General features: G+C 38.6%; 1 protein-coding gene across 10 annotated transcripts in view; it reads right to left on the reverse strand.

Moving 5' to 3' along the window:
• LOC307181524 (uncharacterized protein) overlaps nucleotides 1-15,624 on the reverse strand; it is an 82,579-nt gene that overhangs the window by 56,722 nt on the left and 10,233 nt on the right. For 9 of the 10 annotated variants that reach the window (XM_079911972.1, XM_079911978.1, XM_079911976.1 and 6 more), the window contains 2 exons: nucleotides 4,082-4,272; nucleotides 2,109-2,229 (listed from right to left, as the gene is read on the reverse strand). In XM_079911972.1, coding sequence (XP_079768098.1) covers nucleotides 2,109-2,229; nucleotides 4,082-4,272 — 312 coding nt within the window. Of the gene's footprint in view, nucleotides 1-2,108; nucleotides 3,932-4,081; nucleotides 4,273-15,624 lie in introns of all 10 variants that reach the window. The other variant, XR_013826943.1, reaches the window with a different exon arrangement.

The following is a 15,624-nucleotide window of genomic DNA, read 5'->3' on the forward strand; positions in this document are numbered from 1 at the left end:
TAAATGTGACCTAGACTACCCTTTTTAGAATGACTGGAAGTCTTTTAGAGTGATATAATTTTTTAACACATGATTAACATGATTAATTCTACTACAAACTAGGGTCCTCATATTGAAAAAACTGAAAAAAAAATGAAGAAATGGCAAGGAAGCTAAATTTATCCAGAAGAAAGATAGTTTTCTATACCTAAACTTATTATCATGAAACATACTAGTTTTGTTGCATTACCAGAATTGCACCTGAGTTTGATCTTTCACAAACTAAGACAATCTATGTGAACTTTGAATGAACTATGCATTCCGCTTCTTAATATGGTCACCCCTCACCACTGTACATTAACAGTCAGACAGGCAGGGATCCTGAACTCAGTTCAAATCACCATTGGAAGTAGCCGTTAATCAGACTTGACTAAATGTCTAATTTGGTTCCTTGCTTACTCTTTAGTTTTTGATTTTCCTTTTGAATAGATTATTCTTATCTGTTCTGTAACAACTATCAAAGGATGAGAATAGCTTTAAATGTGCTCTGTCACATGTGTGGCCATTTGTCACACATGGGATAATATTTATTTTCTTTAAACGCCGTATTTTTCTTAATAGACCTAGGTTTGCATGAACAGTAACTTGTTAGGCTGTCTTGGGTAAGAAGAGAGGAAAAAGAAGGAGGAGGAAGCTTTTCTTGAGTGCCTACTATGTACCATACAGTATGACATGTGCATCCATCCATTCGATGGAGCTTTTATGTTGTGCTAAGTGTTTCACACATCTTTTCTGGTATTGTCTGCACAGCATCACAGTGAAGAAGAAATTGTTAACCTCAGGATACAGATGAGAAAATTGGGGCTTAGAGATGTTAAGCAACATGTCTAAGACACACAATTAGGGTGACATGAAGCACAGACTGGCACCCAGGCCCTGCTCGCCAAACTATGGCACTTTCACTGATTATGAATAGACTTCATTGTCTGCAGTGGCAAGGGCTCAGAATACAGATTAAACCCTGGAGTTTATTGCAGGCTGGGCTTGAGGTCAATGACACCTGATCACTTATAAGGTATGACTTGGGGTTGTCTGAAAAGCCAAGAAAGACCTCCCAAACAATTACATTAGATAACATGGCAAAAACGTTATGAAAGGACTAAAAATAAATTCTCATATTAGTATGAAAAATATATATTATAACACCCATGACACCGTCTGACTCAGACTAGCGGCTTTCAAGAGGTGGGCATCTATGTACCTTTGTTGTACCTATTTTAAATATTCTCTATTTAAAGAGGGTCACTGGTTCCAAGATGTTCCTCGAAATTTTGATAAATAAATGTTCTGAGGATCATCTATGTATGGGGTCTTTTTCCCTCACATAATCAGGTTGGATGCAGAGCACAGTTTTATGCCCTGTAATAGGCCTTTTTTTTTTTTTTTTTTTTTTCCTGATCTCTCTGTTTCGGCTGCTTCCAAGTCCCAGGCTGGGATCCGCAGGCTGTGGGATGAGGGTGGTGTGGCAGGTGGCAGGCTACAGTTCTTCATGCTCTAGGGGTAAGATTTCTTGTGAAAACGGACAGCTTTTTTGTTCTTCCTCAGCCTTTTTAACACACAGCCACATCTCTGGCTGTGCCTGCTGTGGTTGTGACTGTACTGAGCTAAATTTATGCTGCTGACAACTCGCACTGAAGTACATCGGTAGCACAGAGTCAGTGGGAGTTGTGTGTATATAAACTCGGGCAGCCCTTGGCCCGCTGAGTGTAATAGCATCTCTGCCTTGGTAGATTATGGGTATGATACGGGTGATGCGTAATGGATGGGGCAGTCTGTGTACAAATTTCCAATGACTTGCTACACCCCTTTAGGATGGTGGCTGTCAAAAGTGTTAGCAGGGCTGCCCTGGTGGCGCAGTGGTTGAGAGTCCGCCTGCCGACGCGGGGGACACGTGCCCCGGTCCCGGAAGATCCCACATGCCGTCTGGGCCCGTGAGCCATGGCCGCTGAGCCTGCGCGTCCGGAGACTGTGCTCCGCAACGGGAGAGGCCACAACAGCGAGAGGCTCGCGTACAGAAAAAAAAGTGTTAGTACTTTACACCCACAACAACCACGGATCCTATTACCTACCGGTGGCCCCTGTGCTCACAGACCGCCTCTTCCTCCGCTTCTAGTAGGTAATTGCTGCAGGGGTACCTATCGAACATATACAAAGGAGGAAGCACGGGTGAATTTTCTTCCTTGAGCTCCACTGTATTAATAGAAGGAGGAAAATACGGAACGTGTTTGAATTAGCCTGGACGGAAGTTCAAAGGGAATTCCATGTAAAAGATATCTCTGAAAGATTTCACATACAGAAACTGAACCAAGGGGGGCATTATGTTGCTATGCACTTAAATCAAGACCTACCCTGATGTCAGCGCTTCATTTGGGGTGTTAATGGAAAGGTACACAGATGTGGAAACTTCCACGCTGTGGATGATGTTTAAAACATTTAAATTGTTTATCATGTCTTTTTGAATGAGTCTGACGATGGCTGGGGAATCTACAAAAGTTTAAACATGAAGATCTGACTAAGGAACGCTAGCATTCTTGGGTTAAGAAACTTTTCATGCTAAAAATAGACAGTGTCACCTCTCAGATTGGGGCAGGCAAACTAAGCTGTATCCTTGCTCTTTTTCTGAGCTGAGACTAAACTTCGTAGTGTGATTTTTCTGGTCTTCCAAGCTAAACTGAGACATAACAGATTAACATCAATAAAGACACTGGTGACAATGATGATCGTTCCTAGAAAAATTGGGGGCAAAATAACCACCCCGATGATGACCTGAGATTGAATGTGGACAACTTCGTTTTTATAATAGTATTGAAAATCTGTTAGCATTGGAAATCATAGCATTGATTATATTATCTGTCTGCATCTAGTGTCTAGAACACTATGGAAACTCACTCATCCATATACTCAATTTACTAGCCCTAAATATATTCCAGGCACAGTGCTAGTCTCTGGAGACACAGATACAAACGAGAGACTGTCCTTGTCCTTAGGGACCCTGTCTTGATTTATTTTCATTGTATAATAAATAGTGTATGCTATGTATCTGTCACTCGTCTAAGTGCTTTACATATATTAACTCATTTAATCATCAAAACAACCATAGGTATAGTTATATTATTCTCCCCCATTTTACAGATGAGGAAACTGAGGTACTAAATCAGCAGGCCCAAGGCCACACACCTGGTATGTCAGCAGACCCAGGATTTAAATCCAGGCAAATCTAGTTTCCAGAAACCTTACTATTAATGGTTGCTTAGGAGCTAATTAAAGAAATAAAGCTTTAACTATTTTCAGCGTAACTACTAGTGACATCAAAGAGCCTAGAAACCCCAGAAATCCTGGCTTCTGCAATATTCAGATCAATGATTGGGCAAAACTGTAAGAGACATGCTAATGCAATTTGTAAAGGAACAAAAGATGAGAGAGATAGACTCTAAAAGCCACCAAAAGCCAAAACAAAATGCAGTTTAATGGGGATAAACATGAGACGTTCTTAAATGCAATAAATCCCCCATACAAGCCGTAGATGACTGAAGTCTGACTCCACAGTATGGGGGCTCCTCCCTGACCAGGGCTCTGATTAAAGTCACGTGACCTGATAGATAGCACTGGTCACGAGACTTCTGAATATTTTATTTTTTTCTGGATTCTTCTTAAGAGACTCTGGCAAACTAAGGCCAACTCAGGAAGACAAAACTTCTGCGTCCGTGTCATATGGGGCACTGGGGAACTTAGCCAATAAAACAAAAGCAGTGGCTTGAAGGGGTGGGGGAGAATGAAAGTTACCTTCAAGGTTTTGAAAGTCTGCCATACGATGTAGGGATGAGGTGTTTCAACTCTGTTGCTTCTGAGGACAGACTCCAACTCTGTAGAAAGATGCTCCAGGGACACCGTTCTGGTTCCCACAGAAGGAACAAAACTTTCTAAAAAAAAGCTCCCAATAGTGGTAGCCTGGGGGAAAGGGAACCCTATCCCTCCCATCTCTTAGGTGGCTGGCCAGGGCTAACTGGCAACCTTCACCCAGACCTTCACATATTTACATTACCTGCCTTGAATTTACAACTCTTGAAAATGCTGAATCGGTGTCTGCCTGACCATCTGCCCATTTCCAGACCTCTGGCTTCAGTGGGAAGTTGGACCAGTGTCCTCCAAGCTTCCTTCCAAGGGAGCCATTCATGACTTCTTGATTCCATTATGGAGCCTTGAATTCCACAATGTTTTAGAAACCGGTTATCCCTGTTATATAGATGAAGAAATATCAGAGGGCTCGGTAACCAGCAGAGTGAGAGGCAGATAACATCTCCCCCTCACACATAGATTCCTGCTCACACTTGAATAGCTACTTCTACACAACCAACCTTAGCGTTGTTACAGAGCAACTTAGCCCTAACCTTATTCTAGAAAATTGGTCTGGTCCCCAGTGGCCACTATATCATTTAGCTGAGAGCTTACTATCATTTCTAAGTTAATTTGTGAGTTAATTGTAAATGTCAGGAAGCTCTGACACTGCCAAAAATGGTAAATTATTGAGATAGACCAGGGTCAGAAGAATCCAAAATTGAATAAATTTGGTTGTTGATCAGTTTTTATCAAAAAAATATGTTGACATCCAAGGGGACCGGAATGCCCTCAGATATGAGTTGCCTCAGAAGACAGCCCTCCATGAAGTGGACCCTGGATTACGGGGTAAAAAATGTTTTCCAAAACAAAACAAAATGTTTTCCGATCCTAAGATTCCCATAATACTCCACAATCACAATGCCAATCACGTTTTCATCTAAATGACTATCCAACCTATAGAACTTTAAAAAGAGCTCAGTCCCTACCTCTGGATACATCCAGTTTGATGGTCTAAATGTGGTATCGAAAGTGGTTAAATTCTAAACCTCTGAACACGTGCATTACGGCCACTGGTAAAATAATGACTCGTCTTTTCCACACCACTGGGTTTGGCAGGTCTGTGCTTCAGGAATAGATATGCCTCCCATTCTTCTTGCCTTCTGACCTCTGTGGTTCCTTTTCCCCCGGCAAGATCAAGCCCTTAACATCAGGATTATGTTGAAAGAAAGACGAATATTTTCCCCAAACTTCTGGAATTATCAGGATTATATAAAGTGGGGGCTGGCCTCCTTAGTAAAGGGAGAAAACGAAATCTCATTCCCAAATGATTCTGACCTGTATTGGCCTCCAAGTTTTGGCCAAATGATGCCTCTTTTTTGCCCACATGGCTGTATTTACCATAATCTGTGTCTCTCCATTCTCAGCAGTACAGTCCTCATGGTAATGATGCCACTAACTCCCATTTGCTACGGATTAATCCACAGCATATTGGAAAACGGAGTTAAAGTGGAATGCAATGGTAATTAAGCAAAAGATGTCAGAGAGTCTTTACTTTTAACTTCTTTTGCAAAAATCATTCTTGAGGAGTGGCAAACTGAAAAACCACATCCTGACACAGCATCCACAGTCAATTAGCCCCTTCCCTGAGTGAGAAAATGCACGCTTTCCTTGCAGAGGATCTGTGTTAAACATCTTACCTGGAAGACAACATTCAGTTCCCCATTCATTGACATTTTAAGGCAAGTAACAACAGGGTTTTTCTAGCTGCATTTCTCTACCCTCAGACACACAGGTCAAAAGAGAAGGCAATGTTAGGCTGAAATTTCTGTAATTTACAATCTCCAGCTTGTGGGCCAGAGCCAAAGGGCTCTTGGCTACAAAGTGTAAACAGAGCATTGTTGCCTCTTAATCTGGGTAATTGGTCCCAAATGCTGTTGCCACTTTTCAGATCGGATGCTTTACATACTTTTTAAAGAACCTGGAACTTTTCTCCTTTGGCAGAGAAAAGTTTGGTGCATTAACTCAGTCTTTTCATCAGCACTAAGACTCCTATAAACAGCCATGTGATTTCATTTGGGGGCCTGTAAACACAGGAGACTGGGGGCCCGCTTGGAGAGTTCCAGTCCATGTTTGAATGTTCATCCATCTATCGTTTGCTCCCCCATCCAAGCCAACTTCAGAGTGTTTACTTAACATACATAGCTTCTGCAAAAGTTGAGCAGACAGGCCACCTCCTAGAGGGTGCCCCCAGTTATCAGAAGCCAGGTTATGTCCCATTCCAGCAGAACGTGTTCTTATCAGTACATGCCTTAAGTGTGATGCACCGCAGTAAATTTGGCCTAAAACCAGTTGTTCTGTGACATCATCTTCTGGGAGAAGTCCTGGGGATGCTGTGGGAGAGAAGACAGTGTATGGTGTTCTGGGAGGAGACGAGGCTTGGGACGATGCAGGGGGACCACAGGCTGCATGACCCTGGGCAGGTAACACAACCTCCCTGAGCCTCGGTTTTCATATCTACAAAATGGAGCTAATAATATAAACCTCACAAACTCATCATGAGAATTAAATGAGAAAGTGAATATAAAGGTTATGGGGGCATTCCACATACTATTATGAGGTAAAGTAATTTTAAAGACATATGGCTTAAAAAATACTTTACATCATAATAGTATATATATATTAATAATTGTATAGTATATATATATTACTATCATATAGTAATATATGTAATAGTATATATTATATATATATTTATATATATGTATGTGTATCTATATATATATATAATATATATATGCCTATCTTTCTGCTTCAACCTACACGAGGCAGGGAACATATTTTTGTTTTCCTGTGAAATCTCTGATTTAGGCTTCAGTATTCCAAGAAAATATAGCTTTCATTACTGGTCTTGCAAGAAAATGACAAAATCTGAGTTCCCTTAATTTGTTTTTCTCTTAGACCTTCCTCTTTACCTATTTCCAATCTCCCTGGTGACATTTGTAGGCCTTCATTTTCCTTCTAAATATTTCTAGAGTGCTATTGAGTTCTATATTAACTATTGCTTCTCCAAGTTTCCCTTATTTAGTTCTTCTGATCTTTCCTCCCAAGTCAATCTCTCACCCTGTCATTTTTGTACTTTTTTTCTTTGAATTCCAGTCCATTTATCTCTATCTCTTTGGCATTAAGGTATTCTACATATGTAGCATTCCAAGTAGACACTCAGCAAAGACTTCAGGGAGATTTGGGACTTCGACTCCCTTCCTACTTCTGGGTTAAGAAGATTAGACAAGAATGAGCTTTCTCGACCTTGGTTTCTGCCATTACATTTACTTCTGTTCTCAGCAGTTAAAAATGGGAAAATACTTCTCCTATGTATAGTCTGTAGCAGTTTGTTTTCCAAACAACATTGCAATTATATTTTCTCTAGGGAGGCAGTATAGCATTGTGCTTAAGTACAGAGATTCCAGAACCAGGCATCCTGGCGTTCAAATCCCTTTTAGGAGCAGTGTAACCTTGGGCAAGTTATGTAATTTCCCTGTGCCTAGTCTTTCTTATCTGCAAAATGGAGATAATTGTGTTTGTTTGGTACTGTTATGGTCAACTAAGTTGAGTTAATACATGCAAAGTACTTAAAATTGTGCCTGGTTACAGTAAGCACTCAAGAAATGTTGGTTACGGACATTTCATTTAGATTCTCCTTTTTTAAAAAATCGTATGCGTATTTAACTGTCAGTTTCCCCTCTGGTCTCTCATATGTGGTCACATTTCCACATATATCATTGAAAATGGGCTTCATATACTGTTCTTCCCTACTTCAGAATGTTACAGGAAATACGAAATAAAATAGGACAAAACAGCAATTCCCAAAACATCTAGCTCTCTTCCCCAGCCCATCATCTCTTCATCATTAGCTAAAGTGGGATGAAAGTTTTATTATGAACCCAAAACACAACTGTAGTTTACCCCAAAGTGAGTGACTCTGGGTTAGCTTTAGGAAAATCTGGTTTGAATTTTAGGTGAACCTCCTTTTTACTCTCAAATGCCGAAAGAGGATTTACAGTTTCAGGTGGATACCAAATGAAATTTGGTAAGTTCATCTGAGTTTTACTTTGGGTTTGTCATTTGAATGAACTCAAATTTCATGCAGCCTTAATCCTTATATTTATGGTTTTCCTGCCATTTTCACCTCAGTTGATAAAAAACATTTTTAAATAAAAATTGAGACATGCTGTTCAATATTTCAGCAAATTGCAATATTTTAGAGCATATACATTTCTTTGTCTCAATAATATACAACTATGAGGAAAATACAGTTTTGGTAATATATGCTTTAATGAGTCATGTTATTTTTGCAAATATTCTCCTTTACTTCATACTGTGTTTATTAGCCACAAAATTCCAAGTTGACCAGACATTAATTAACAAGATTATCTATTTCTGTCAACATTTAAAGATCTGCAGCTGCATCAATTTTTAATCCCTGGCTCAGGTAAACCATGACTTTAAAATCAAATTTGTATAATATAAGCTTTCTCCAGTTTTACATTTCTTCCCCCCCAGAAGTCAGAAGCCCAGACTTTAGCTAATTTCCTCAAATTATATGCTAGAGGTTTGAGGAGATTTAAGGATAGATCTTTTATGTCAAAATGGTAGGTTCACAATTTGTGACTGATGATCTTGGACATATAAATGATATATGCCCATTAAATAAAGAGGCCTTTGGGATGAGAAGATTAGGCAAAAGTGAGTTTAGGGAAATTTCCAAATCCTACATTTGCAGAGATATGGGCAACATGCTTACAGTTTCTGTTTTATTATAAGGCAAAATAATCTTAAATAACTTATATATTGAGACTAATATATCAATGAGATTAAAAAGATTATTTGCCTAGAAGTGCATTTTTCACTCCAATAGTTAACTAGAAGCTTTGCAGTTACATTACTTTGAATACCTACTTTTCTTAATGGAACTAAACAAAGTTACCCTGGGATTTAAAAAAAAAAAAATTCTCTTAAGAAATGTGCATTAGATAAAATTTCTCCCAAATACTACTGACACTTTTTCATAAATTAACCACACTTTATATTATTTAAAAAATTAAAACCTGAAAACACACACAAAAAATGTCACACGTTTTTTTCTTCTAATCTGTAGTCCCCAAATGACTGGTAATAAAAATAAACTTTACAACATCTTTGAGAATACCAAAGAACCCCAGTCAAGATTATTTTGGCTAGAAAAGAAAGCAATTTTTATATTCAAAAATTTGGCCTTTGGACATATATACGCTACCAAATGTAAAATAGATAGCTAGTGGGAAGCAGCCACATAGCACAGGGAAATCAGCTCGGTGCTTTGTGACCACCTAGAGGGGTGGGATAGGGAGGGTGGAGGGAGGGAGATGCAAGAGGGAAGAGATATGGGGATGTATGTATATGTATAACTGATTCACTTTGTTATAACACAAAAACTAACACAACACTGTAAACCAATTATACTCCAATAAAGATGTTAAAAAAATTTTTTTTTGGCCTTCCTTAGTCAATTCCCAAAAGGGAAAAAATCAGCTAATCTTAGAAAGGTGGTAAATTTAAGTGATTCTGTAATCCAAGTTAGTCCTCAATCATGTTTTGAAATATGATGAAACAGTAAGGACCGGGAAAAGACATAGAAAGTTTCAAAAGTAACTCCAAATAGAAACACCGAGCATTTCTTTAAGAGGCTTTCGGCTTCTAAATTAGAGGATGAATAGCGTCTAACTGGAAAATAGCAGCAAGTTTGTGCTAGCGTGCCCGCTTCATGGTATTCATGGCAACCAAAAAAGAAGAAAAATACTCCTAACGTATTCTATTACCGGATCATTTAAATCAGCATGAAACATATTTTTGTCGGTCACGTATTCCAGGTATCACCCTAGACAGCAAGTCAGCTAAATATGGACACATCCATACACAGGTTCTAACACTCATACAACAAACAACTGGGCATGCACGTACACTGGCATACGCATGCGCACACACAAACATATACGTCCGAAACCTGCCCAGGCTTCCCTCTGGGTCCTTGAAAACTCTGGCATATTGTAAACCCAGGAAAGAATTTTAATCTACATGGTTTTAAAATAGGAGCCTTTTAAATATGCTGCATACAATTTGTGATGGTCATCTCTAAGATGCTGCTCCATTATCCTTTTCCATTTGGAATGAATGAGGCTAATTAATTTCAGGCCATACTTGATGAGGTCAGCACCATACGAGGGGTGCGTGCTAGACATTGCTAATCTCTTTCAGCTGAGAGTGATGAATTAAAGATGAAGCATGCCTTTGCAGGCCTAATTTAGAATGTATATCAAAAAACCTACAGCCAATAATACTATACCCTACAACAAAGAAAAACTGGTTCACTCAAACTCCCTGAGTTGTGTTGATTTTAAAGACATTTTCAGTCCTCTTTCGAATTCCATCTGTGGATGGGTGAACCATATCAAGAAAATCAAGCCATCTCTCACACATAGCCATGTGGACAAAAAGTGGGATTAAAGGAAAGAAAGAAAGAAAACAGAAACAAAATACAACAATCAGGGTTTGATCCCTTATGTATTAAAATTCCACCTACACATTAGACTTTTTTTTTTTTTCTAGAGCTACCAGACTGACAAAGATCCCAAATTAGCAATACCTGTATTCAAGCAATGACCACCCAGCTCTGCTGAGACATTTCAAAGCAACATGCTAAATGAGGCAGCCTGTTGTTTTTAAAGCAGGTATCTTAATGAAGCTTATTAGGTTTTTCCATGTCTCTCTTTTGAAAGCCAATAGAGATTGACCAGGTAGATAATGTGATACCTTTTATAAAGCCAAGAAAGAAATTGTAATACTGATGCCTCCAGGCCAAAATGTTCTTATGAAGTTAATGCTGAGCCAACTTCCGAGTTGTGAAAATGGAGATACTCGCTGATCTAAACTCTAAAGAGAAGAAGGAATTAGTCTAAATTTCTCAAAGGTAACTACTCCAAGTCCCTAAGGGTGGCAAGAAAGGTGTTTCAGCCCAGAGAGTAGAGAATACACCTTGAAAAAAGTATTTCAACATACCTAGCAAGAGAAATCCTGACATTCTAATGAGTGGGCATTTCCTACTGGTGGCCACAATAACTCCTGCCTCTGTATCTCGGTAGCCTTCACTAGAAAAAAGCTGCTTCGAATTAGGTCCAATCTACATGCTGAATCAATCTTTCATCCCTTTGATTGCTTCTGAAAATATTTATATTTCTTAATAATGCACATTTTGTCTTGCAACTTCTGATTAAACCCAGACGGGGTTTCCCAAAGCAGCCAATGTATGTGGAAGGGTGATTTGGGACAGGAAAAGGAAGATAAAAAACACAGGTTTTTCCCATTGGGGAACCATTAGAGAATATAAATCTAGCAATTTTGGTTATGTAAGCATAAGAGGAGGGTTGTAATAAATACAGATTGGAATATTACAGTGACCTAATGGAGATTACAGAATATTTTTATTATTGTGTGATTCTTCATTGCAGCTTAAACTCTTCGGCTGGTTAGCTTAACAGATTTTATGAAAAATTATTGTGGGAGAGATTTAGGAAGATTTCATATTACAACCAATAATAACCCACACAAATTATCATATCAAAATAATTAGAGCAGCAAAATAGTTATAATAGGGACACGACGAGATCATCTAAATTTTTTTTTTTTTTTTTTTTTTTTGATGAATAAGGAGCATAGTTTGGAAGATACTGGGGGAGGGAGGGTGGATTCCTGGTTTGGGGCCCAAGAGAAAAGGAGTCTAATTTCAACCCTGTCACCAATCAGCTGGGAGAACTTACAGAAGTCACCCAACCTCTCCAGACCTCAGGTTTTTCTTCTTGCTTTTATCTGGGAAATAAGGGAGGTAAAGTTCTCCTTGTAAGTTTTAAATTCTATGGTTTTGTAAAGCATTATCCTTGTCCTTAAGCATTCCGTGTTCTCTGAAAGCAGAGAGGAAGAAAAGAGACTTTGTCCAATGCTGTGTCCCCAATGCCAGTCTCTGAGAGATGGCAGTCACAACTTCTCAAAGTACCTCATTTGTCACTTGTCCCTGCTTGCCTCCTCAGACATGGCTGTCACTTTTCTGTTCCTTACTTCTTCTCTCTTAGAGACCATGACAAAAGGAAGCACCCAAAAGCAATGCCCATAGTTTCATTTGACCCAACCACCCATTTTAGAGATGAAGAAAATAAAGGCCAAAGAAGTGAAGGTCACATACTTAGTAACTGGTAAAGCTAGTATTTAAATCCAGGTCTATTTCCAAACCAGGATCTATTCTGCTATGACACACTGCCTCAGAGTCTGAGGGATTTTTATATTCCACAAATAAGTGGGTTTCTTGTGACCACTCAGTGCAGTTGAAGACTCCTTGCAATTGGAAACGGGAACATAGGATAGGGAAGTGGCTTTGAATGTAGACTTCCTGGATTTGAATAACATGTCACCAACTTACTAGCAATGTGAGTTTCAGGCAAGTCCCTAACCTCCATAAGCCTTGGTTTACTTTTTATTTTTCTCTTGGATAATGGAAAATAACACCAACATCTACCTCAGAGTTGTGTAAGAGATTAAATAAAATACATGTGTATGTTTACCATAGTTCTGGTATATAGTCAATGTTGGCTGCTGTTAGTATCACCACCCTTTTCTTCTTCATTTACATAGAGAAAAACCCTGAAAGGATCCTAGGAAACCTAGGTATGAATTCTGACTGTGCTCCTATTAGTTCCATGGCCTCAGATAAGTCTTTGAGCCTCAGTTTACTCGTCAGCAAAATGGGAATTTAAAATATCAACCTTGCAGGATTTTAGTAAAAACCAAATGAGTTATGCATGTGCGAATAACTTTCATAAATAGGTAGAGTCCTATAAAAATACAAGGGTTGATGGTTTTATTAAAACATTATTATTCCTAGGTCAGAAAGCCTCTGGATGCTTAGAGCTGGTTAACAGATGATAAAAGAGATAACGCCACTGATTTGTTTCTCAAATAAATCTCCTTAGAAATGAGATACATGCAACACCATGTAATCATAAAAGAATAAATGCGTTTCCTCAGTTATCACTGTTATCCATTTAATCCTATTCTACTGCTCTCTACCTAAATTTGCAATTCTCTCATAATTTTATCTTACCAGGGAATTAGAAGATGATTAGGTTGCAGGAGCAGGGTTTAGAACAGGAAAACAGCACTCTCTTCTTTGCCTTCCAAGTAATTAGAGAAAGAAATATCTCAAAGTAAAGAAAACACACTTTATGAAATATTCAATGACAGCTTCCAAGAAGTCTTCATACCTTGTTAAAATACTGTCAGACTTTGCCATTGACCAGCTGTCCATTGCACGTGAACTTAAAAATATATACATTATTGAGATACAACTTTTTTTAAGCTAAAGAAGCATCATGGGACGGGAATTGTTTTCTGAGTAGGATTAGTAAAGAGTTGGGGCCTAAAGGTGTATGTCTATTTTAAAAAGAAATTTTCTGATTGCAGATAACTTCTCAATTTGATTTAGTGTCGAACGATAGCGATGGGGTTGATAAGTGAGCATTCATCGGTAATTCATCTTGTGCTGGTAGAAATTTACAGCAAAGCAGTGCTTTCCCAACAGTGACAAGCCCTATTAATCTTCTTCAGACACATTTCAATAGGTGTTCCCATCTGTGGCCAGCATCTAAACATTCTGGCATCACTGGCGACTTGAAGACACCTTCATTTCAAGTTACACTCGTGAAAATGTGATACTAGATTGTACTCTATTTTTTAACCTAATTCTCTCTCCTCATTCAATTAGCCTTTCTTGCCTAGATTTTCTGCTCATGTGTAACATCATTTCCCAGGGAGAGCTCTCAAAGATTTGGTTTCTCAGAGATGCACAATCTCCCCCAAGGTTAACAACTAACAACTTTTTTACAAATTAAAATTGCATAGATTCCTGTTCTGGCAGTCACTGGCCTCAGATTGCATATGTCCTTAGAAAGTAGAACCTGCTCAAATACAGCATTGAGAGGCCTGAGGAAAAGAGGAAGGCTAGAAATTCCATTGTGTTCATATTCGGAATGCAATTTGTTATACTGAACTATGATGCTTAATTTCAGTGCAGGGGAATGCCGGGAAAAGGAGAAGCAATTAGGAAAACCGAAAAAAAAAAATGAAACAGCAGCCAAGTGTTCAAAACAGCCACATGTACTCAACATAGTCAGTCTATAGGATAAAACCCCTCTCCTGTTCTTTGCATCTGCTGGAGGACCTCCAGTTAAGAAAGAAATACAATAAGCACTTTAGGGATAGCTTATTTCACTTAAATTGCCTTTATCTACAAGCAACATGCTCTATCTGGCTGCAAGGTTAGTCTAGGTGAAAAATCTGGAGGGGGTGTTTGATTTTGGATTGCACCTAAGTGCTTTTTTGTGCCATTTCATCCTCATAATGGATTTGGTCTTGCAAGATGGATTTGAACAGCATTTTTCTTGTTCACTTTAGAAATCATTCAAAAGAGAAAACTGGCTTACACATTCTTAGTTTAGAAAGGTTAGATCTACCTGCATCATGAATGGATATTTTTAACTTTACTGAACTTTTTTGTTTGCACGTGATCTGACATGTATGTGTGTTACTAGTATGTGTGTATGTATATATGCATATGTATGTGTGTGTATATGTGTATATATATATATGTAATAAAGATATTCATTCTCAGAAAGATCTCCCGCCTTCACACAAACTATTTTTCACAATAATCATCTGAGTTTTTTACAGATCTCAAAAACCTTATTGTAGGTGGCAAGTTTAAATGTGCCATATTAATAACTTGTTACCCAAGACAAATTAAGTCCTTATATGTCAAAAGCACTTGGCACTGTATTATCTACAAGACAAGTATTTATTGAATAAATGTTGAATCCAATTTCATTTTAATGTGACTGACTGTATGTTTCAGCCTCTTAGAGATAAAAACACTCAGACCCATAACTGTGTTGCAACATTACACCTAACTTGTCTATTTCTATTATTGTCTCCTAACTTAGAATATGGAAAGAAGGGTTTTTTTGTTTTGTTTTTTTGGGTTTTTTTGGTTGTTGTTCTGAAGAGCAAGGGAAGAGATAGAAAAACGGCTGGCATTCAGCCTAAAGAGAAATCATTGAAACAAATTAATCCTATGCCGTTTAAATTGACGTGGTAATCCATCATCAGAGAAGGCAAACTCTGAAAGCAATCTAGAATCTGCCCTGCTCTTTCACTAGCCCTGGAGGCACAAAGATGGATAGTAAAGGAAAGGGGGGGGGGGATCATAAAAGTTAGCGATGCCTTAGAAAATAATAAAATTGGTTATATCAGCTTTCACTGTCGTGCCTCTGAAAACCTTCTTTGGAAAGGAAAGGTTAACTTTCAACAGTTGCTTTCCAAACTTTACCTCAAAGTGGTAGGTCATCTGCAGTTGAGCTCAGAGAATCTGCCTCCTTCTTGAGGCTGCCAGGCTATGGACTAGAGTCTAACCACTGCAGGACCCACAGTTACACAGAAACTTTCCTTATAAGTGGTAAGGGTGGGGGTTAGGATTGGAGTTTCTTTGGGGTTTTGTTGTTGTTTTGTTTTTTGGTGGCGGAGAGTGGGAGGGAGTCTTTTCTTCTTTTTTCTCCTATAATTATCTTGTTTTGCACCCAATGAAAAAGCATGTTATTGTAATTTTTAAAGTAA

The sequence above is a fragment of the Stenella coeruleoalba genome, assembly GCF_951394435.1.
Source record: "Stenella coeruleoalba genome assembly, chromosome: 2".
NCBI lineage: Eukaryota > Metazoa > Chordata > Mammalia > Artiodactyla > Delphinidae > Stenella > Stenella coeruleoalba.